The sequence below is a fragment of the Aquarana catesbeiana genome, linkage group LG08 (assembly GCF_042186555.1).
Source record: "Aquarana catesbeiana isolate 2022-GZ linkage group LG08, ASM4218655v1, whole genome shotgun sequence".
NCBI classification, from domain to species: domain Eukaryota; kingdom Metazoa; phylum Chordata; class Amphibia; order Anura; family Ranidae; genus Aquarana; species Aquarana catesbeiana.
In genome coordinates, this window is record NC_133331.1 from 246962166 (window position 1) to 246985564 (window position 23399).

The following is a 23399-nucleotide window of genomic DNA, read 5'->3' on the forward strand; positions in this document are numbered from 1 at the left end:
AGTTATTACTGTTTGATCTACACTGGTTAAACATGCTGTTGCTTATTATTAAGATTTAATTTGCTGTAAATTACTTGTCCTCCTCATGGCTCTGAAGGTCTTCTCGTGTAATGTGAAGGGTTTGAACTCCATTCACAAACGCTGGTTGGCCTTGAAGGAATTCAGAGCCTCTGGAGCCGATGTGGTCATGGTTCAGGAGACACACTTCCGACCGGGAGGCTCCTTTAAGTTCGCCTCTAAATTATTTCCCAACACATTTATAGCCTCCGACCCATCTGGGAAGGCAGGAGTAGCAATTTTGTTCAAAAATTCATGCCCTATAAGAGTAATTGACTCCAAATTAGACCCCCAGGGACGATTTGTCATCCTGAACTGTGTCCATTTAAAAACAAAACTCACGATAGTTAACATATATGCACCCAATTCTGGACAGATAGGATTCCTCACTAAGGTCCTTGAGGAGGTACAAAATTCCTCTCACCCATTTACGATTGTGGGAGGAGATTTCAACATGTGTATGTCCGCCAACAAAGACAGACTAAATCTTTTCCAAAATACTCCCCCAACTCAAGCTTATAGATTATCTACCTCCTTCCGCAAATTAATTCGCACCCATAACCTGTTTGACTCTTGGAGAGTGAAACATCCCACTGGTAAACAATTCACTTTTTACTCCCCCCACACAAAGGATACTCTCGTCTTGATTATTTCCTACTCTCCGCACCTTTACTACCCCAACTAGTTGCCTCTGAAATTGGCCCAATTACATGGTCTGACCACGCACCCATATCTCTAGATATATCCCTACATTTAGCATCCCCTAAGTCATGTCATTGGAGACTTAATGAGTCTCTTCTGAAAAATGAAGGCATTAAACAGCAACTCCAATCAAAATTGATTGAATACTTCCAGCTCAATGAAGGCTCTGTCTCGGACACTTCCATATTGTGGGAGGCTCACAAGGCCTTCTTCAGGGGTGAGTGCATATCTGCTGGGTCGCATAGGAAGCGCGACTCGCTCCAACAAAAATCTGAATTATTGACCCAACTGCGCTCAGCCGAGGTGCACTTACTTCAAGCCCCCACAACTACCCGTTTAAGGGAGGTGATAAATATTCGTAATAAAATTAAGTCCTTAGATATGAATAAAATCTCCAAAGCCATTCTTTGGTCAAGGCAGAAGTTTTATGAATATGCTGACAAACCTCACAGAATGCTAGTGAACAAGCTGAAACCACGCCCAAGCCTTTCCATCCCTGACCATCTAACACAATTGGATGGAACTCCCACCTACTGTCCCCAATCCATGTCTAAGATCTTTGGAGAATTTTACAATAAATTATATAACTGCTTAAGTTCTGATCCACATACCCAATTCACTCAAGGGAAATTTGATTCATTTATTTCGTCTTTGAAGCTTCCACAAATATCCCCTGACCAGTGCTCCTCATTAAATGCTCCCATCACCACTGAAGAATTGACTGAAGTGACTAAATTACTCCCCCTACATAAATCCCAAGGCCCAGATGGACTCCCCTACTCTTACTACAAAACCTTCCTTCCTATATTATCTCCATACATGTTAAATCTATATGCCTCCTTACTAAAAGGTACAATACCCCACTCCCAATTTCTTCATGCCCATATCATAGTCATACCAAAACCAGATAAAGACCCTTCTGTCCCTGACAACTATCGTCCTATCGCCCTACTAAATTCCGACTACAAAATTTTCACCAAAATCTTGGCAAACAGACTCTCCAAAATTTTACCATCTCTGATAAATAGAGATCAGGTTGGATTTGTCCCCCTGAGACACGCAGGGGACAACACTAGACGCACCATAGATCTTGTCGATTTGCTAACTAGAACTAAAACTCCGGCAGTAATACTTAGTTTAGATGCACAGAAAGCATTTGACCGCCTTAGTTGGCCTTTCATGTTTGCGATCCTGACCAAATACGGTTTCTCAGGTCCCTTTATACAGGCCCTTAGATCCTTATACTCTCACCCTACCTCCCAAGTACAACTTGCATCTTACTTATCTTCCACATTCCCCCTTAGCAACGGTACTAGACAGGGATGCCCTTTGTCACCTCTACTTTTTATACTCAGTTTAGAACCCCTAGCTATAACAATTCGTGAATGTCCCTCCATTATAGGAGTACGCCTGCGTCAGCTAGAATATAAATTATCCCTTTTTGCAGATGATATTCTTTTAACACTTACTCAACCACACACGTCCCTACCCTCGCTACACAAAATTCTAAACACTTTCAGTGAAATCTCTGGGTTTAAAATCAACACCACCAAAACAGAAGCTCTTCCCATAAATATCACATCAGCTAATCTGGCCACCCTTAAACAGAAATACAATTATCATTGGAGCTCTACATCCTTGAAATACTTAGGTGTCCGAATTACAGCATCATACTCCTCACTATATCAGGCGAACTTCCCCCCCCTATTCCAAGAAATTAACCGCTTGTTGAACCATTGGACCACTTTGCCCATCTCTCTCCTGGGACGTATAAATATTCTAAAAATGTCTATCCTTCCTAAACTATTGTACTTATTTGAGACACTTCCAGTGGCAATACCAATGTCTCAGTTGAAAACTCTTCAAAGAAGAAGCCTCCGTTTTATATGGAACAATGCCTCACATAGGGTGGCGGGCTCAGTGGTCCTGGCACGTAAGCTTAAAGGGGGCCTTGGCGCCCCTGACTTTATCAAATACTACTACGCCTCTCACCTAAGGGTCCTTACTTCGTGGACCAACAGAACTGCCCCAAACAGATGGGCGGATATTGAAATGAGCATAACATCCCCAGTACACCCGTGCTACATGCTCTGGCCGTCCACGGACAAATATATGCCCCAGCTGAGAACCCTATGCCTGGCCCCAATGCTATTTACACTGGCAATATGGAAGAAATGCTCCACTAAATACTCACTTTCATCCACATGCTCACCTCTCACCAACATCCTCTTTAACCCAGACATTCCAGATAGTCTGTCCTATGAACATATGGTGCCCTGGACTAAGGCCGGGATTTTTCAATTGCGACAGCTAGTCAATCCAGCCACGAGACACTTATTATCCTTTGAGGACCTTAAAAAACACCACCAATTACCCAAAACAATATTTTACTCATACCTACAAATCAGACATTTCTTCTCTATCAAAACTCCCACACTCTCTTTAGATAAACCTACCCAGTTTGAAATGCTTTGTGCTACCGGCCCTCATGAACCCCAATTGATATCCACCATTTATAGAATACTCCATGAGGCCAATCCCCTAAAAGTAGATACACATCATTATATGAAGAAATGGACAAAATTCTCCAACATGACATATCTCTTCTAGACTGGGACAAGATTTGGACCTCCATTTCCAAGAGTTCCCGATGCATTTCCCACAAAGAAATCGGTTATAAAGTACTTATGTTTTGGTATAAAACCCCAGAAAGACTACATGCGGTTGATCCGTCCATATCCCAACGGTGCTGGAGATGTAATAGGGAGGTAGGCTCCCACTTTCACATCTTTTGGGAATGCTCTTTAGTTACACAATTCTGGGAGCAGATCCAAATGTTACTAGAGAAACTGATGGGAAACCTCGTTCCCCTAGACCCCATGTATTATTTACTAGGTCTTCCCTATCAAGGTCTTCACAAACCAAAGCAGAAACTGATGTCCTACGTATTATTAGCAGCTAAGAAAGTCATCCCTAAACTTTGGCTATCCACTTCCCCTCCCACCCTTTCACATACTCTAACTATCTTAATGGATATACGTAGAATGGAACACCTAACTGCCATTGTTGAAGATTCCATACAGAAATTTTCCCTCATCTGGCAACCATGGGATGACTATGAAAACAATAGTAAGACAAATGAAAATGGCTGAAACGATGGATGTATATAGTAATACATGTTTTCTACTTTCCCGGGCGAATACATACTTTACTCTTTTGATTTTGTAGATTTTCCCTAACAAGTTCTCCATCTCCTGTAGGACAAGTAATGTAATCACAGTAGAACCGCTTAATTAATAACCAAAGGTTCTTATCACCTGGTATTTTCAATCTTAAAGCTGTAGTGTAAGTTACCCTGCGATTTCTGATAAGGCTGTGCACCCTTGATTGACAGTGATGAAGCCTTCTGTTTTTCTTTTCACTCTGAATGTGACATCAATGTTATTATAATTGTTATGTAAAATGTTAAATAAACAATTAAAAAAAAAAACATCCCAGGATAAAGCGGCAAACAATCCTTGCCATGCTCAAATCATTGAACAATACAGGTAGCCATACACTTTCTTAAAGAAAAACTTAGCACATTTTTCATCCTTTTCTCTTAACACAGCCTTAGCTTATAATATATAATATTTTTCTCTTTCTGTTCCATAAACTCATACAATCTCGTTCTTGTTTCTTCAATCTCCACACTTACAGTATCTCACAAAAGTGAGTACACCCCTTACATTATTGTAAATATTTTATTATATCTTTTCATATGACAACACTGAAGAAATTACACATTGCTACAATGTAAAGTAGTGAGTGTACAGCTTGTATAACAGTCTAAATTTGCTGTCCCCTCAAAATAACTCAACACACAGCCATTAATGTCTAAACCGCAGGCAACAAAAGTGAGTACACCCCTAAGTGAAAATGTCCAAATTGGGCCCAAAGTGTCAATATTTTGTGTGGCCACCATTATTTTCCAGCACTGCCTTAATCCTCTTGGACATGGAGTTCACCAGAGCTTCACAGGTTGCCACTGGAGTCCTCTTCCACTTCTTCACAATGACATCACGGAGCTGGTGGATTTTAGAGACCTTGCGCTCCTCCACCTTTTGCTTGAGGATGCCCCACAAATGCTCAATATGGTTTAGGTCTGGAGACATGCTTGGCCAGTCCACCAACTTTACCCTCAGCTTCTTTAGCAAGGCAGTGGTCGTCTTGGAGGTTTGTTTGGGGTCGTTATCATGTTGGAATATTGCCCTGCAGCCCAGTCTCCGAAGGGAGGGGATCATGCTCTGCTTCAGTATGTCACAGTACATATTGGCATTCATGGTTCCCTCAATGAACCGTAGTTTCCCAGTGCCGGCCGCACTCATGCAGCCCCAGACCATGATACACCCACCACCATGCTTGACTGTAGGCAAGACACACTCGTCTTTGTACTCCTCACCTGGTTGCCGCCACACACGCTTGACACCATCTGAACCAAATAAGTTTATCTTGGTCTCATCAGACCACAGGACATGGTTCCAGTAATCCATGTCCTTAGTCTGCTTGTCTTTAAAAAACTGTTTGCTGGCTTTCTTGTGCATCATCTTTAGAAGAGGCTTCCTTCTGGAACAACAGCCATGCAGACCAATTGGATTTCCTTCTGGGACAACAGCCATGCAGACCAATTGGATTTCCTTCTGGGACAACAGCCATGCAGACCAATTGGATGCAGTGTGAGGCATATGGTCTGAGCACTGACAGGCTGACTCCCCACCCCTTCAACCTCTGCAGCAATGCTGGCAGCACTCATACATCTATTTCCCAAGGACAACCTCTGGATATGACGCTGAGCATGTGCACTCAACTTCTTTGGGCAGCCTGTTCTGAGTGGAGGCTGTCCTGTTAAACCGCTGTATGGTCTTGGCCACCATGCTGCAGCTCAGTTTCAGGGTCTTGGCAATCTTCTTATACCATAGGCCATCTTTATGTAGAGCAACAATTCTTTTTTTCAGATCTTCAGAGAGTTCTTTGCCATTAGGTGCCATGTTGAACTTCTAGTGACCAGTATGAGAGAGTAAGAGCGATAACACCAAATTTAACACTCCTGCTCCCCATTCACACCTGAGACCTTGTAACACTAACAAGTCACATGAGACCTGGGAGGGGAAATGGCTAATTGAGCACAATTTGGGGTGTACTCACTTTTGTTGCCTGCGGACATTTATGTGTGTTGAGTTATTTTGAGGGGACAGAAAATTTACACTGTTATACAATCTGTACACTCACTACTTTACATTGTAGCAAAGTGTCATTTCTTCGGTGTTGTCACATGAAAAGATATGATAAAATATTTACAAAAATGTGAGGAGTGTACTCACTTTTGTGAGATACTGTACATCCACACCTAGAGCTCATTTCAATAATTAAAACGCTTCTGCCACCTCTCATACTACACACTCAATTTTCACCTTCTCACACACTCTTATTTAATATAGAAAAACGTTGTTATTATCTTCACCCACTTCCGCCATTCAACTACATCCTTCAGATCATTTACTCTTCTCTTAAGTTTATTAAACCACTCCGCATACTCATTTTTAGTCCCCTCATCCTCCCACAAACTTACAATCTAATTCCACATATTCTTACCATACAAACCTCCCCCACTTATACGTACAACACAGTCAAACCTACCGTGATCTGTCAAAGGCTCCCTTTGAATAGTAAATGTCTCAATACTCCATTCTCTAGAAACAAAACATAAATCAATTCTAGAACATATATTCCCTGTATCACTAAAATACATAAATCCACCACCCATTTCCGCATCCTTAAAATAAAACATATTAATAAAATCACCCAACTCCTTCCCAGAGACATCAATCCACCCCCACACCCATCACCCGCCCTTAAAATACAAATAAAATCTCCTAATATCACAGTAGGTATCCTCCCCCCACCCAGAAAAAAACCCTCTCAACATATGTTACTTTTTCAATTGAAAAATTCTTATTTTTAAACAAAATGCCAATCCCTTTGTTCTTGCCCTTCCTGAGTGACCACACCGCAGCACCGCTTGATCAATCAGCGGCTCAGGGCTCTTCTTCCAGGTTCACCTTTTGCACGCATATAATGACACTAGGAGAAGCTACCAGCAGTTTTAAAATTGCCACCCTTCTATACGCTGACTTCTCATATTCAGAGAGGTGAACCTAAGCCATTCCATGATGACAAGCCAGACAAGTCAGACCAGGGAGAATCTTGTCTTCATCTGCATCTTGATCTTGTTCTTCGGGATGTTTTGGGAGTGTCTGCCTTCTTTACTCCTCTCATCACTCCCTTGGTCTTGGTCTTTGGCTGCTTCCTCTTGTTGACTTACGGAAGCCGGGAACAACCTGGAAGCTCTCCACCTGGACTGAGCTGGCAAAGAACTGCACAAAGTAATACAGCTCAATAGCCAGCTCGGCGCTCATAGGACTATTGTTACTGGAAAGCTCCTCGATGGCACCACAAGAGAAACGAGATTCCGGACTTTAATGGTTCAGTGAACTGCCTGTGTCCATCTCCTCCTCACCTTTTTCGGCCTGGACTTTCATTCACCTCCTTCTCAGCACCCTTCTCCTCTCCCCTCCGCCACTAGGGTCTCAGGGACACAATTCTCCACAAGAGGAATAGCCCCCTCATCCCCCGCAGCTTCAATGGGAAGATCTTGCCAAGTGGACCCTACTATCACAAATGTGGCACCTCTGGCCTTCAACAGCAATTCCAACAATTCCAACACACATATCCAGTCTCACACTCCTTCTTGGTATGCCCAAAGGAGTAACAGGAATGACAAAAGGAAGGCTGATCAGAATACCACAGATATCCATGGTTGCTGCTAATTGAAAAAGCCCGGGGAGGATGACGCACTCCGCACTCCGCCCTGATCAGCCTTAAATTACACCTAGAACCTTCTATGTCTGTTGAAAGTGCCAAATACATTTGTAAGCTTTGCACGAGCAAATAAAAAAAATCACAGTACTGCAGCAGGAACGCCTGGATTTCCTCTTCCTTCACAAAGGGATTGTACATATACACTGTCACAGGGACACTTAGATTCACTGCATAGGAAGGTAACCCCCTCCAGCAGTGGGTCCTCCACCTTATCGCCCTTCCAAAGCAAACATGTCTGCAGATCCTCCTTTTTCCAGAAAGTTACATCAAACAGTCCAGATGTAGGAAAACACTGCACATAAAAGATACTATTTCACGCCATAACAAACAGGCCCTAGATCACCATCTTCTTCACATAATGAATACTCACCTCGTAACGTTTAGGCTCGACCACGACCAGCCTTAAAGTATTAGGTGCATCATGAATCCCAGCCTTCATGATATAATGCCTACCCAAAACAAGTCAAACTGACAAGTTAGGTCGATTCTGTGCACTCCCGGTGGTGTCCCTCCCAAAAGTAGCACTGAGTGCACCTGAAGGAAATACCCCAAGGCTGAGAGGGACTTTCTTTTTTTTTTTTTAAGGCAACAGTTATGGTAGCCTATACTGCTGCTTGCTGTAGTCAAGTGTTGTAAATTGCTGATTTTCTAGCCTGCACTCTGTCCTTGCTACATTACACTCTATTACAAGCATTAACAACCTTTCCCTACACTGCCTAATGTTTGTGATTGTGAAATATTTGTTAGGTTGTACAGCTGAATTTTTCACAGGTAAGTTGTAAAAAGGTTATCTTTAACTCAGGGTCAGCAAACTGTGGATCATGATCCAGCTGTCAAATGTGAGCAGGTGATGGGTAGGTCGCATCCCTTCCTTACCTACCCCCTGGAACCTGGGAAGGAGCAGGGGTGGCATTTACTGGAACCCATCCCCTGTAATTTCCTCCTGCAGCAGCTGAAATCCGTTTTCTCCTCCTCTCCCTCTATGGCATTCAGCTGCTGCAGGGGCTCGGTTCCAGTAAATGCCACCCCTCCACTCCACTTCCTCTTCCTTCTGTTGGTCGAGCCCTCCTGTATGCTTCCCTGGTCCCCCCCGCCCTTGCAGCTCCTCTCCTTTTGCCAGCTGCTGCATGGGATCCTTTCAGGATGGAGATCAGGGGAAGGGGACACTAATATGTAATTTACTAGCCAATTCCTTATCTGAAGGAACACAGTGAATGATTGGTACTCAAGCATAGTAAAGAATCCGGGTGATGGTCATCGGAAATAACAGTTTCTCTTTGGAGAGCCTGAGTTTGATTTTGGCTATGTTTATGTTTTAGATGAAGTGTCATGAGCAGCAACATTATTTCAGTCTTAATGACCGCAATAGTTATTGTTAGCAGTGATGCTCTTGTTGATGAACTCTGGGCATGTAAGTGCTGCTAAGCAATTGCTTCTTGGCTTTGATCTTCTACTGTGCCTCTCCTTACAAGCTTTATAACTATTGCCTGATTTGTTACTATCGCTGTGGATGCTATAATATACAGTATCTCACCTCACAGTTCACATTTTTGTAAATATTTTATTATATTTTCTTATAGCCTAGGCCAGCGATGGCGAACCTTGGCACCCCAGATGTTTTGGAACTATATTTCCCATGATGCTCGACTACACTGCAGAGTGGATGAGCATCATGGGAAATGTAGTTCCTAAACATCTGGGGTGCCAAGGTTCGCCATCACTGGCCTGGGCCATTAATTCTTTTTTTCAGATCCTCAGAGTTCTTTGCTATGAGGTGCCATATTGAACTTCCAGTGACCAGTATGAGAGAGTGAGAGCGATAACACCAAACAACCACCTGCTCCCCATTCACACCTGAGACCTTGTAAAGCCCCGTACACACGAGCAGAAATTCCGCCAGCAAAAGTCCGATGAGAGCTTTTGGTCCGTAAATGCGACCGTGTGTATGCTCCATCGGACGTTTGCTGGCGGAACTCCAGCCAGCAAAAGATTGAGAGCATGTTCTCAATTTTTCGGTCGGAAAAAGTTCCGATCTGAAATTCCGATCGTCTGTACCAATTCCGATGCGCAAAATTCCTACGCATGCTTGGAACAATTCGGAAGCATTGAACTTCATTTTCTCGGCTCGTCGTAGTGTTGTACGTCACCGCGTTCTTGTTTAGCAACTTCCGCGTCGAAAGTTTAGCAAACTTTTGTGTGACCGTGTGTATGCAAGCCAAGCTTGAGCGGAATTTCGTCGGAAAAACCATCCAAGATTTTTCCGACGGAAATTCCTTTTTATTTACGCAGCATTACACCGAACAATATGCGGTGTTTGGGGCAAATTCGAAAGCCGCCGAAACACCATTAAAGTCTATGGAACACTAACATGAAAAATCAAAAGTGCTCATTTTAAAGGCTTATATGCAAGTTATTGTCATAAAAAGTGTTTGGGGACCTGGGTCCTGCCCCAGTGGACATGTACCAATGCAAATAATTTTTTTTTAAACCGGCCATTTTTTCAGGAGCAGTGATTTTTTTAATGCTTAAAGTGAAACAATAAAAATGAAATATTCCTTTAAATATCATGCCTGGGGGGTGTCTATAGTATGCCTGTAAAGTGGCGCATTTTTCCTGTGTTTAGAACAGTACCGCAGCAAAATGACATTTCTAAAGGAAAAATTATCATTTAAAACTGATCGTGGCTGTAATGAATTGTCGGGTCTCGGCAATATAGATAAAACTCATTGTAAAAAATGGCATGGGCTCCCCCCCCAGTCCATTACCAGGCCCTTTGGGTCTGGTATGAATATTAAGGGGAACCCCGAACCATGGCGTCAGAGGGGGGTGGGGTCACTCATTTACGTGACTGGGTGGCCCCTCCCTCAGCTATATAACAGCTGTCACAAATGGGAAGCGTCATTCGGCGGGAGCCTCCCATGGAGGCTGAGGTGTTGCGTGTTTTAATTTTTTAATTTTTTCGGCTCGTTGGTGGCATAATAGAAGATGAATGGACATCGCGGGACATTTTTATTTATTTATCTTTTAATAAAGGACTTGTCCCAAGCTGTCTCTTGTCTTATTTACAATTTTTGACACTTGTTTTTGTGAAATGGTAGGGGTACCCCAATTCACATGGGGGGATCTGGGGGTCCCCATTGTTAAAGGGGGCTTCTAGATTCTGATAAGCCCCCCGCCCGCATACCCCCACAACCACCAGGCAAGGCATGTGGGGATGAGGCCCTTGTCCCCATCAACATGGGGACAAGGTGTTTTGGGGTCAGACCTCAAAGCACCCTCCCCATGTTGATGGCATGTGGCCTGGCACAGTTCAGGAGGGGGGTGTGCTCTCATCCCCCCTCTTTTCCAGCGGCCTGCCAGGTTACGTGCTCGGATAAGGGTCTGGTGTGGATTTTGGGGGGGACCCCTACGCCATTTTTTTTAAATTTGGCACAGGGTTCCTCCTAATTTCCATACAAGACTTGAAGGGCCTGGTATAGATTTTGGGGGGACCCCCACACAATTTAAAAAAAAATTTTGGTTCCCTTTAATATTCATACCAGACCCAAAGGGCCTGGTAATGGACTGGGGGGGGGACCCCATGCCATTTTTTTTATGAGTTTTATCTATATTGCCGAGACCCGACAATTCATTACAGCAGCGATCAGTTTTGTCCTTTTTCCTTCAGAAATGTCATTTTGCTGTGGTACTGTTCTAAACACGGGAAAACTGCGCCACTTTACAGGCATACTGAGGACAACCCCCAGGCACAATATTTCATTTTGAATTATGAATATTTCATTTTTATTGTTTCACTTTAAGCATTAAAAAATCACTGCTCCTGAAAAAACGTCCATTTTTTAAATTTTTTTTAGCATTGATACATGTCCCCTGGGGCAGGACCTGGGTCCCCAAACACTTTTTATGACAATAACTTGCATATAAGCCCTTAAAATTAGCACTTTTGATTTTTTTTTATGTTTGTGTCCCATAGACTTTAATGGTGTTTGTGTGTTCTTGCCAAATTTTTTGGTCTGTTCGGATGTTCTGGTGCGAACCGAACTGGGAAGTGTTCGGCTCATCCTTAATATTGACCACTATAGCAATATATTTTAAGTATGAACAGGCAAGTGGCGCTTGCCGAGGCGGTAAGTATGAGCTACACATACCTTTGTGACATCTGTACATTCTTTTAGCTGTGTGGGTGATGGACCACATTGTCTGATTTTATATTTGTGAAAGGTGTAGGGAAGAATTTAAAGGGGTTGTAAACCCTCTTTTTTTTTTCTTTAAACAAACATGTCATACTTGCCTCCACTGTGCAGTTCGTTTTGCACAGAGTGGCCCAGATCTACCTCTTCTGGGGTCCCCTGGTGGCGCTGGTAGCTCCTTCCCGCATCTGGTGTCCACGTTGGAGAAGTGCTCTCCTTGGTGGACACTCATGCGGGCGTGCTCCCGAGTCCTGCTTTTGCGTGTATTCGGACAGAAAACAGGACTCGGCCCTGACTCCCAGCACCCGCGTCATTGGATTTGATTGGCAGCAGCAGGAGCCAATGGCTACGCTTCTAACAATCTATCCAATCAGGACACGAGACACCACCTAGATCTGGTGTGCTTGTTCGCGACCGGAGAAAGACAGCATTCAGGTAAGTAAAAGGGGGGCATTGGGGGGCTGCAGCACTACAGAAAGTTTTTCACTTCAATGCATAGTATGCATTAAGGTGAAAAAACATGAGGGTTTACAACCCCTTTAAGGAGTGAATATATTTATAAATACAATGATTGTTTTTTTAGCACATTTTTGTATTATTACAGTTAGTTTGTATTACTGTTACTGAATGGGTTTGTACATGCCATTTGGTCTCTGAATATACAGTATGATTACTGTTAGGTCTGCAATGTCTATGTCAGACCACACGGTAAATCAGTGTATTGCCATTAACCTTTTTGGATATCCTTAATTGTTTAGTTTATATTGTATTTACAATGCTTCCGTTTGTGAAAGAACAGGGAGACTGTGCAGAGCTCTTCTTGTTTACTCATTCTGTATAGTTGAGGCTGCAGAGATGGAGATTGAGGACTGATTGAGGACTGCTTTAACTGAATTGAAGATATAAAAGGGTGTACAGAAGGCTAAATAGAGTAATAGGCACAGAGGAAATGGTGAATCCAGCCACTCAACCATACACAGGCAACAGCTAAAACTATATACCTTTGGCGTGCGCAGGGGGTGTGCCAGGTATGCCTGGGCACACCCTAATCACTATGTGCAGTGCCGATTCCCCTACTGCCCGGGCTTCCCCCCTGTGTTTCCCACCCGTCACCCGCAGTGCTGCTGTCATCCCTCCTCTCCTCTCCCCCTGGCTACTGCGGGAGATGTATCAGGATGAAGAGTGGGGAAGGGGGCAAGTAAATATTTAATTTACCAACCCCTTCCTTTTCTGAATGAACACAGTGAACAAAGTATATAAAAGAATAAATCCGCGCTTAGGACAGTATAAGAGCTGCTGCCTATCTCTAATTAGTACCCCTAAGGGTCTAATTGCATAGTAGATAAGTAAGATGAGAACAAAAACGGCGCTGCCCTCTATATTATTATTAAGTAACGGGTAAAAATGTCACAAAATCCACACTGAATCCAGATGACTCCGATGCATAAAAGCTCCACCAATATCAAAACATAATACGGTCTAAACCAGAATGGACCACATATTTGGAGATAACCAAAATTTCAAAAACACCAGTACTTTAGGAACTGGGATAAAAGTGTCATCCAGAGTGGAATATATAATAACTGAGTGAACGAATATATAATACCTGAGTGAAAAAATTAAGGTGGACAGTGCGAAAAAAGGACAGTGTAAAAAAAGAAACAAATTAAGAATTTTAACCCCAAAGTTCAAAAGTATTGGGACAAAATGGCGCCAAAGAAAAACTATTAGATATTGAAAGAATATGTGTGCTTATTATTATCAATGTGATGTCTGTGTTGCCCCTTCCATATTTATATGCAAAAAATAGAGTAGGGTTGTGTTTGACCCCAATGTTCAAAAATATTGGGACAATATGGCGCTTATGAAACGTAAGGTGTGAGATGTTCTTCTGTGTGAATCGTGAGATGTCCTTCTGGGTGATAAACTAAATAATAATTCAATTAAACCACTCCCTATGCTTAAATTACAGTGAATAAAAGAATATATACAATTGATTCCAATTTCTTTTGATATAGTTAATTTCTAAAAAGTTTATATATATAATCCATGCAGAAAATAGTGTTGTTAACCAGGTGGGGAGAACAGAGTTCAACTGAAAATGCTGTTTATTTCACCCAAGAGGGTACACCGCAGTGACTTCTGTGCGATTTTTCATAAGGTGACTTGAAGTGCTCGCCCCCCAGTGCTGCCCCACTCACCAGAGATAATCACCCCTGCAGGGGTACCAAGCGACAAAGTGGGTGCCTCAGGGCGGATGATGTTCACTTCAAAAATGCTTCCATTCCTCTGCTCTGTGTGATCCTTACGGCTATTCAAGGTAAAATGTGTGCTCTGAGATGACCATGCTACTCCAGCAATGTACCACCTTAATCTGCTCACACACGCTGGCTCCGCGGCTCCTCTGCTCCTCACAAGAAACTTCCCGTCACTCTGGGACACTCTGACTACGGAAGTCCCCTGTTTCTTTCTTGCATGGAGGAGAGGACTGTTTGGTGGTGATAAGTTACGGAGGGGTCCAGGTCTGGAGCGGACGCTGGGAGGTCTGAATTAGACCGCTGGTCAAGTCGGTGGAGGAGCTGATCATAAGGCGGAACATCCAAGGGGATACTCATCCTAAGTTACCCACTCGATGCCTATTACCCCTGCAGGGGTGACTACTTCTGGTGAGTGGGGAAACATTGGGGGAGCACCTGAAGTCACCAGTTTCCATGAGCACAGAAGTCACTGGTTTTTTAACATTTTCTGGATTGCACAAGTTGGGAGGACACTTTTTGGTATCCCAGCTGGGACTATATACATACCTTTTATGGACTTATCAGTGTTGTAAATATATAATGGATACTCACACACAATTTTCGGCACAAGTATAGCACTTAATTTATAATTAATTGTATCAGGAGTGAAGCAAGTTGGACTTAGTACAAACACAGATCACATACTCAAGTATTTTCCAATATTGTTGCAAATAATTTTGTGGTGATTTATTGTTTTACTGTTTTGCTGTGATAGAGTGTTTGTTGTGTACCAGCATTTTGGTAGCTAGCGTATTTATTTTATATCATTTTTCACGCACTTATATATGTTTATTCTTTAATTGCACTGCAGAGTGTATATATATATTTTTTTTATAAGGTATATATTAGTAGTTCACTTACCTTATATATTTTTTACAACAATTACTATTTGCGTCACTTAGGGTAGCGCCATATCCCCATTTTTCCTCTTTTCAGGTTAATAGGTCCCTTTGGGAACTAATTAGGGGGAGGCTGCAACCCTTTAATCTCTTAAGCGCGGACTTATAATTCATTACAACAATTCAACATTACTTAAAGGAGAAGTCAAGCCTGAGCTTGTTTGGCTTGGCTTCTCCTATGGGCCACAGGAGTGCAATTCATTTTGCACTCCTGTGACCTGTTTTCAGCAGAGAGCAGACTGAAGTCCGCTCTCTGCTGAGGTCACAGAAATCAGTGGACAGATGCCACTCTCAGCGAGCCGCTGAGAGCCGGAGATGGCCGCTCCCCGCCCCTCCACAGCTCAGCACTCCAGTTAGCATGGGAGAGCAGAGAGGAGACAGTCAGCAGCTCTGCGCTCGGGATCTGTGAGAACCCAGCCATTGGTGATGTTCGATCACTCGGCTCTCAGTGCAGAGGCGCCGGGGGAACAGCTCTGCATAGAAACAAATCAGCTTCCAGGTTTTAGCCCAGGTTCACACTGACAGCGGGAATGAAATCGTACAAGTTCAGCTGAACTCGCATGATTTCATTCCCGCATGTCAGTCCCGACTTCGGGGCGAGGGGGGGGTGGCGATTTCAGAGACATCTGTGTGGGTTTCTGCACAGATGTCTATTGAAATCGCACCCCGAAGTCGCCAAAAGTAGTACAGAAACTACTTTTGGGAATTAGTGCAGCAGACAGTGCCATTGCCAGCAATAGCCGCCGATTTGGCATGCGATTTGACATGTCAAATCGCATGCCAAATTGCTGCAATGTGAGCCAGGCTTTATTGTCAAAGCTTAATTGAACAAGCTGAAATTAGAAGCTGATTGGCTACCATGCACAGCTGCACTGGATTCTGAGTGCTTCAGTTTTAGTAAATTTCCCCCAATGTGACAATGGATTCTCATCTTTTCATATTATGGTCAGTTTTTTTTTTTTGTTCTCTTCCTGAACATATAGCTCCACCTTTTTACACATTTATAAATACATCCCCTCTCTTCCTGTTTAACCAGCATTTTTAGAACAGTCATACAATCATTCTGTTGTAAGAAAATAATCTACAAATGATGTGGATTTAAAAAAAAAAACAAGAAATTTGTCCAGAAATAGCCAGTCAAGCAAATTGAACTGTTTGGTGTTAAAAAAAGTCTCCATAAACCCCAAAAGGCCATCACAGTGTGCTCAGGTAACTCTGGCAACAGTTAAGGTCAAAGGGCGTGCATCTACAATCAGAAAGAGTTTTGACCAAAAATTGCATGAGAGGTACAGTATGAAAAAGCTTTTGCTTTTTTGCATTTTTTTCTTGTGTTCTGATTGAAAATGCAATTTCTTGTGTTATTATGCTAGTATATCTCTTTTTATTTATAGGCACCTTTGGGTAACTAATTCAATGTTTGCCTGTTCAAATATGTTAAAAATGTCAACAATTTTTCAGATGACTACAACTAAAACTGAAAATTTATATCAAATACTTACCGTAATTTTCCTTTCCTGATGGACTCCATGGCAGCCTACATATCGGTTAATCCCGCTCTCTAGTCAGAGACCGTGTTCCGTAACTTAGCCTACTCCAGCAAATGGGAGGGAACTGCCATGGAGTCCATCAGGAAAGGAAAATTACAGTAAGTATTTGATATAAATTTTCCGTTTTCCTGACAGACTCCATGGCAGCCTACGTATGGGAAATGACTAGCCATACACACCCGGGTGGGAAATTGCTGGTTAAAGAAAAAAAAAGGTTTAATTGGCACCGTGAACAGATAAGACATGCAAACCGAAATTAACCGAAGACAAAGAAGCAGGTTCTATGCAATAGTGCGTCATAAATGTGTTAATTGACGACCATGAGGCCGCTTTACTGATCACTTCCGGGGATACATGACGGGAAGCTGCCCACGATGTAGAAACGCTCCTGGTAGAATGAGTGGTCACTGCCTCCGGAGGAGCCAAACCCTTAGCCTTATAAGCCCCTTGGATGGCCTGAACAATCCAAGCTGCAATGATTCTGGAAGAAGCACGCAAACCTTTGTTTTTTCCATGGAAATAAATGAACAGATGATCAGACTTCCGAAAAGTATTGCTTTAAGACTTCTCCAACATCTAAAAGATGAATACTAGAGTTTTTCACATGTCCGGAAAATTGGAAGAACAATCTCTTGATTCTCATGGAATACATATGTTACCTTAGGGTTTGATCCTAGCATAGGAATCAAGACCACTCTATCAGGGAAGAAAGTAAGGAATGGTTCTTTGCATCCTAGAGAACTGATCTCGGAAACCCTCTTAGCCGATGTTATGGCCACTAGGAAGAACGCTTTGAGAGAAAGATCTTTGATAGCTGCCTGATCCATATGCTGCATTTCTTTTTCCGAAAAGAAATCCAGGACAAAAGGAAGATCCCACTTGGAAAACCTCGGTTTTCTTTGAGGCCTGAGCCTTATTGCTCCTCTGAAAAGCTGCCTAGTAAGACGGTGTCTGCAAACTTCGACCGAATTCTTTGGTAAACTTTGTTGGTACCTGGTCTTCTGGCATTCAGTAAAGTTGCAATAGCTGGACATCCTAGTGCTTCCAGCTTTCCCCTCTCAAAAACCAGGCCATGAGATGGAGATGGGATGGGCATGGGTGAAGAGATGTTTCCTGCAACAGGAGATCTGGTCTGGAAGGAAGAGGAATTGGATCCCGGTAGCTGAGCTGCAACAGAAGGGGGAACCATGGTCTGTTGGGCCAATACGGAACAACTGCCACTACTTTGACTTCTTCCCACCTCAGCCTCGATAGAAATCAAAGAATGACCGGAACTGGGGGAAAGGCATAAGCCCTGTGGAATCTCCACTGGTCCATCAGGGCATCCACTCCGAAGGCCTGGGGACAACGACATCTCGTGTAATATTTCTCCAGCTTGTAGTTGCAAGGGGATACAAACAGGTCTACCTCCGGCATCATTCACAGAGACAGAATCCAGTTGAAAACCTAGGTGTGGAGAGACCATTTGTTGTTGTCCAGGGCAAACCTTGAGAGAAAGTCTGCCTGGACATTTTGAATTCCGGGAAGATAAACAGCCGTCAGATTCGACAATTTCGTCGGAGCCCAGGACATGATTGGACTTACTTTCCTCAGTAAGGAGAGACTGCGGGTGTCCCCTTGTCTTTTGATATATGACACCGCTGTCGTATTGTCTAGCCTTAGGAAAACTGAGGCTTCTGATGTCAAGTGGAGAAATGCTTGTAGAGCACAGAAGGCAGCTCGGAGCTCCAGAACATTCGAGACTACATCTCGGGATGGGAAATCCCATTTGCCTTGGGCTACCTCCGTCAGACAGAGAGCGCCCCAACCTCTGTTGCTGGCATGCGTTGTCACCGTGATCCAGGAGACAGGTGCTATGGAATGGCAATTGAGGAGATTTCTCAGCTGCAGCCACCAAGGGAGACTCTCCCGCATGAAAGGGGTTATCCGGACAAGATGGTCTAGAGACCCCGGATACCACTGTTGGAGAAAACCCTTCTGAAAGGGCTGCATCTTCTATTGTGCCCATTTTACCATGGGGGCTGTTGCTACCATGGTGCCGATTATCCTGAGACATTGCGAGATGAATTCTGTCCCGAATCACCGGAATTTTCTCTAGAGGCAAAGAGATGGTGCTCTTCACCGTGTTGAATTGCGCTCCAAGAAATATTAGAGAGTGTCGGGTCTAGATGACTTTTCTCCCTGTTCAACAGCCAACGGAACGCTGTCAGGGTAAAGATGACCTGATCTCGATGTGACAACAGCTGTTCCCTGTCTTGCAAAAGCAGGAGTAGGTTGTCCAGATAGTGATGTAACCGGATACCTCTGACTCTGATTAATGCCACAACAACCAGTAAGAGCTTCAAAAACACTTGAGGCGACGTTGTAAGCCCGAATGGGAGACATGTAAATTGAAGATGCCTCTGGTCTACTGCAAAACTGAGATACTTCTGGAATTCCCTTGCAATCGGCACATGAAAATAGGTGTCTTTCAGGTCTATGGAGACAAGCCAATCGCCTGGTTGTATTGTCTGACGTATTGTTAGCAGTGTTTCCATCTTTAATTTTTCCTTCTTGATGAAGGAGTTCAGGTGCGTCAAGTCAATGACTGGCCTCCAGGGGCCATTCTTTTTGAGGACCATGAAAAGGGGGGAATAAACCCCTTGAAATCTTTCTTCTGTTGGTACCGGAATGGCGGCACCTTGAGCTATCAGTGACTCTGTATATAGAAGAACTTGTTTCTTCTCTTCCAAGTGTGGTAGGACTGTGGGAACAAACCGGTGTATGGGTGGACTGCTGAATACCCACGAATGACCTGATGAGACTGTCTTGACCGTCCAGTAGTCCCTGATCGAAGCTGCCCAGACGTGCTGAAAAAGGAGTAAACGAGCCCCAACTTGCTCTGCCTGGACAGGCTTTATATCAAAAGGATTTGGAAGCTTCCCGTCCTCCAGAAGAGGTCTTTGAGGATTTCTGGCCAGAAGGTTGATTTCTCTTCCAGTTCTTTCCAAATTTGCGGCCGGACCTGAAGTGGCGGGCATCTCTAGTGCGCTCTGGATCTTGTCTGGGTTGAGGTCTTCTCTGACCCAAGAGGCGATGGTCCTGGGGTAAGAACCCTGATTTACCCCCCGTAGCACGGGTAATGGCAGAGTCAAGCTTATTCCCAAAGAGGGAAGAGCCCTCAAAGGGAATTCTAACCCAAGCCTGTTTAGAGGCAGGGTCCGCAACCCACAGGCGCAGCCACAAGGCGCACTTGGCTGTGACTGAAGAGAGCATTACACGTGCCACTAGGCGAATAATATCAAGGGATGCTTCCCCCAAGAAGACTGACGCCAGCTTCAGTTCGTGGACCGGTGAGCTCTTGACCAATTCTTCAGAAACACTTGATAAAGCTGCATCCACATCATCCGTCTAAGACTCCATAGCTTTAGACAAGGCTGCAAGGGCTAAGGCTGGTTTACAAGCCATACCTGCCGTGATATAGATGCGATTAAGATCAGTATCGATCTTCCTCTCTAGATCATCCTTGAATGAAACGGTATCTTCCAGAGGAAGAGTGACATGTCTCACCAACCTCATTAAAGCAGCATCAATGAGCGGAGCCGATTCCAGATGCTTTACCTCTTCGCTCTTGAATGGATACATCTTTGCTACTTTGGAGATTAGCGAGTGTTTTCTCTCAACTTTACCCCATTCATCTGACATAATTTGGCCAAGTTTGCACAGGAAGGGGAAATTTGGACGATCTTTCTTGAGATGTTTGAAGTATTTCCTCTGTTTAGAGGGTGCTTCTACTGGCTCTTCCCATCTCAATGTGTCTTTAACCGCTTTTACCAACCGTGGCACCAGGGAAAAACCAAAACCCGCGCCAGGGTCATCCACCTCTGCCTCGCTGTCAGAGGATCCACTTAAAGAGGGACTGCGTCTAGAGGGACCAGGAGTCCCAAGGTCGACCCTGCCAGGAGCTAGTGCTGGAGCAGAAGGAGTAAAAGTTGTATGGCTGGGATCCGTTCTAATCAAAGATTCCTGAACCACCTTTCTGACCAGAGCTTCTACCTGCTGGTCTCCAGCTCCTCTTTCCTTTGCAGCTCGGGAATAACATAGCTCACAGAGGGATTTACCCTCTGGGACCTGACCTTTACATCCCCAGCAAGCTCTCCTTTCAGAGCGGCTAGAATGGCGGTTGGAATGAAGCCCGGACGTGGATTTGGGCTCTTCGCTATGACATTTAGAAGCTGATCTAGGACGCCTGGAACTTGATGAAGAATGCTGATGTTGTGATCTGGAATGATCAATATCTTCACGTTCTGAAGGCCTATGTTCAGACCTAGAGGGGCTGAAGGAAATAAAAAGGAGATAACAGGATCCAGGAAAAAAACAACCCAAAACAGACAAGCAGAAAAAAAAAATCCCTACCTGCAGCCTAAGGGTTGGCCACTGGGGGGCGGTGACACATCCATAGCAGAAAGCTTGGCAACTACAAAAAACAACCTTCAATCAAACACACAGGTAACACAAGTGAAATAAAGGCCTGGTCAGTCAGCAGCATAACTTCCTACCTTGTCAGTGTCAGACAAATGCAGCGGGAAGCCGCCATTTTTACCCGCAGAACATCCCAAGTAATAGCTGTATCTGACAGCTATTTAAACTTGGCGCCGACGATGATGTCACCGCGCCCCCAGTGTCATCCAGCGGAGCTCGTACACATGCTGCCATTTTCTGAAACTGCGCACGCGCGAACCAAGCCTCGATCTCAGACGAGGCTCGCAGATGCGCAGAGAACCCGGAAGACGCGGCGGGCTGGGACGCAGGATGCGTTTCAGCCGCCATAGAGGCAAGGGAAGAAGAAGAAAAACATACAATACACACAAATACTGCTGCCATGTGTACAGAAAAAACAGTATACGATACCACCACAGCATGATCCTGATCCAGCCTGACTGGGGACGATCACTCACTGCACAACCGGGTATTTCAAAAAGGGGCCTCCTGTTAATAGCAAGGACGTTTGGCCAAGTTGCCACTTGCCTGCCAATGGCAAAGCTAGGAAACTATTAATGGCATCGCATATTCTGCCCGTATCCACCCTGCTAATAGCTGGGACTGCTGGACTCCAGAACCGCCATCAGAACATTCGTGCAACCAGGACTGGACCGTAGAAAACTTCCATAAGGTAAGATACACCTTGGTCCTAGGAGGAGGACAAAAAAGGAACACGGTCTCTGACTAGAAGCAAAGATTTATGGGAGTGGGGTCCTATGAGGTATGAGAGGCGGGATTAACCCATACATAGACTGCCATGGAGTCTGTCAGGAAACCATAGATACCAGATTGCTTACCATTTTCTCCAACCAGGGAAGGACTTAATAGAAGCACACTTTACACAAATTAGGATGGGTCGTGCAATGTAACAATTTGTGCTGTTCACAGTTTTAAGCTGGGTTCACACCTATGCGAATTTTCCCAGCATCCAATTCGCATACCAGGAGATTGTGACCGGCTCTCTATGGAGCCGGTTCACAAATCTTCACAGCGACTCTGGTGCAATTTGCACAGGAGTCCTGTGCATCTTTTGGTCCATTTCAGGTCCAAATTCCTCCAAAAATTCAGGCTCAAATTGGACCTGAAACTGTGAATGAAGCCGCTGCGTGTTATAGTGTGATCCCAGCATAACACATTGCTATTCAACACATCCCATGCTGATCAGCTCCAGAAAGGACTAAGAACAAAATTATCAGTTTTAAATGGCATGTTTAGTTTGGCATGTTTTTCTTGATTAAAGACATAATTTTTGTTTGTTTTGATGTGGAAGTACATATTTTTTTGTAAACCAAACTCTTCTCACTTTTTACAGCTTCTGTTTTGCTCTGTCATGTGCTCTAATTGCTCTTGCTGGATATGATCATTCAGGTATGTCATTTTTGTGTTTAATGTTTAGCAAAGCAATTTATAAACGGGATATTTATATTTTGTTGATCACAGTGTCTTTTTAAGTCAAGTTTAAAATTATTTCTACACCCATAAATGTGAAATGATAGCTACCCAATCCAATTGCTTTTTTTTTTTACTTGATCAGTCAATTACATACTAGTCTGGTAATTAGATAGATGAAAAACGTGTTCTGATTAGGTGTTCCGTTTGAACCTGGGCTCAGACCAAATTTCACCTGTTCAGAAGTTTGGATTTAGTCCAGACTTTGGGGATGTATGGCAGCCGAACGTCCCACAAATCGAAAAAAAAAAAAACACATTTGTAGCTAAAGTCCAAGTCCACACACTATAAAAGACTGCATTGCCTGCTTCTGTGATTGGCTCACTGATTTTCTCAGACATCAGCACTAAAATACAATTAACATTTTAGGGATCTTCTGCAAGAGGAGTTTCATTTTTGTTGGGATTCTCACTGAGGGTTAAGTACTTTTAAATGATTTCAGACACTCATAGGCATGCACACGGGGTGTGTCGGGTGTGCCTGGGCACACCCTAATCCCCCCCCCCCCCCGTGCCAGCCAGGGCTTTTTTCTGGTAAAACTGCTGGGTTCGCTAATGGACAATTTTGATTGGTATGTACTCTTAGACTGACCTATGAGAACTGAAGCCATGGCGTAAACGCACAGCTGGCCGCATTTCCCGATGCTGCCTCTATAGTTCGGGCAGCAGATCTCTTGCAATAGGTGGCTGAGTGATACTGCTGCACTCCAGTGCTTCTTCTGCTTTCATAGGATAGGAGGTAAGCAGCACCTAGGGGAGCATGGCCGAATCTAGGAGGGTAGATGTCACTTCACTTACAATGCTCAGCCAGCAGAAATCC

The 23399-nt window shown here is 43.9% G+C and overlaps 1 protein-coding gene across 1 annotated transcript in view; it reads left to right on the top strand.

Annotated features, from left to right (window-relative positions):
* SLC43A1 (solute carrier family 43 member 1) overlaps window positions 1-23399 on the top strand; it is a 639315-nt gene that overhangs the window by 222987 nt on the left and 392929 nt on the right. Inside the window, exon 4 of the mRNA XM_073596982.1 lies at window positions 22444-22499. Coding sequence (XP_073453083.1) covers window positions 22444-22499 — 56 coding nt within the window. The remainder of the gene's footprint in view (window positions 1-22443; window positions 22500-23399) is intronic.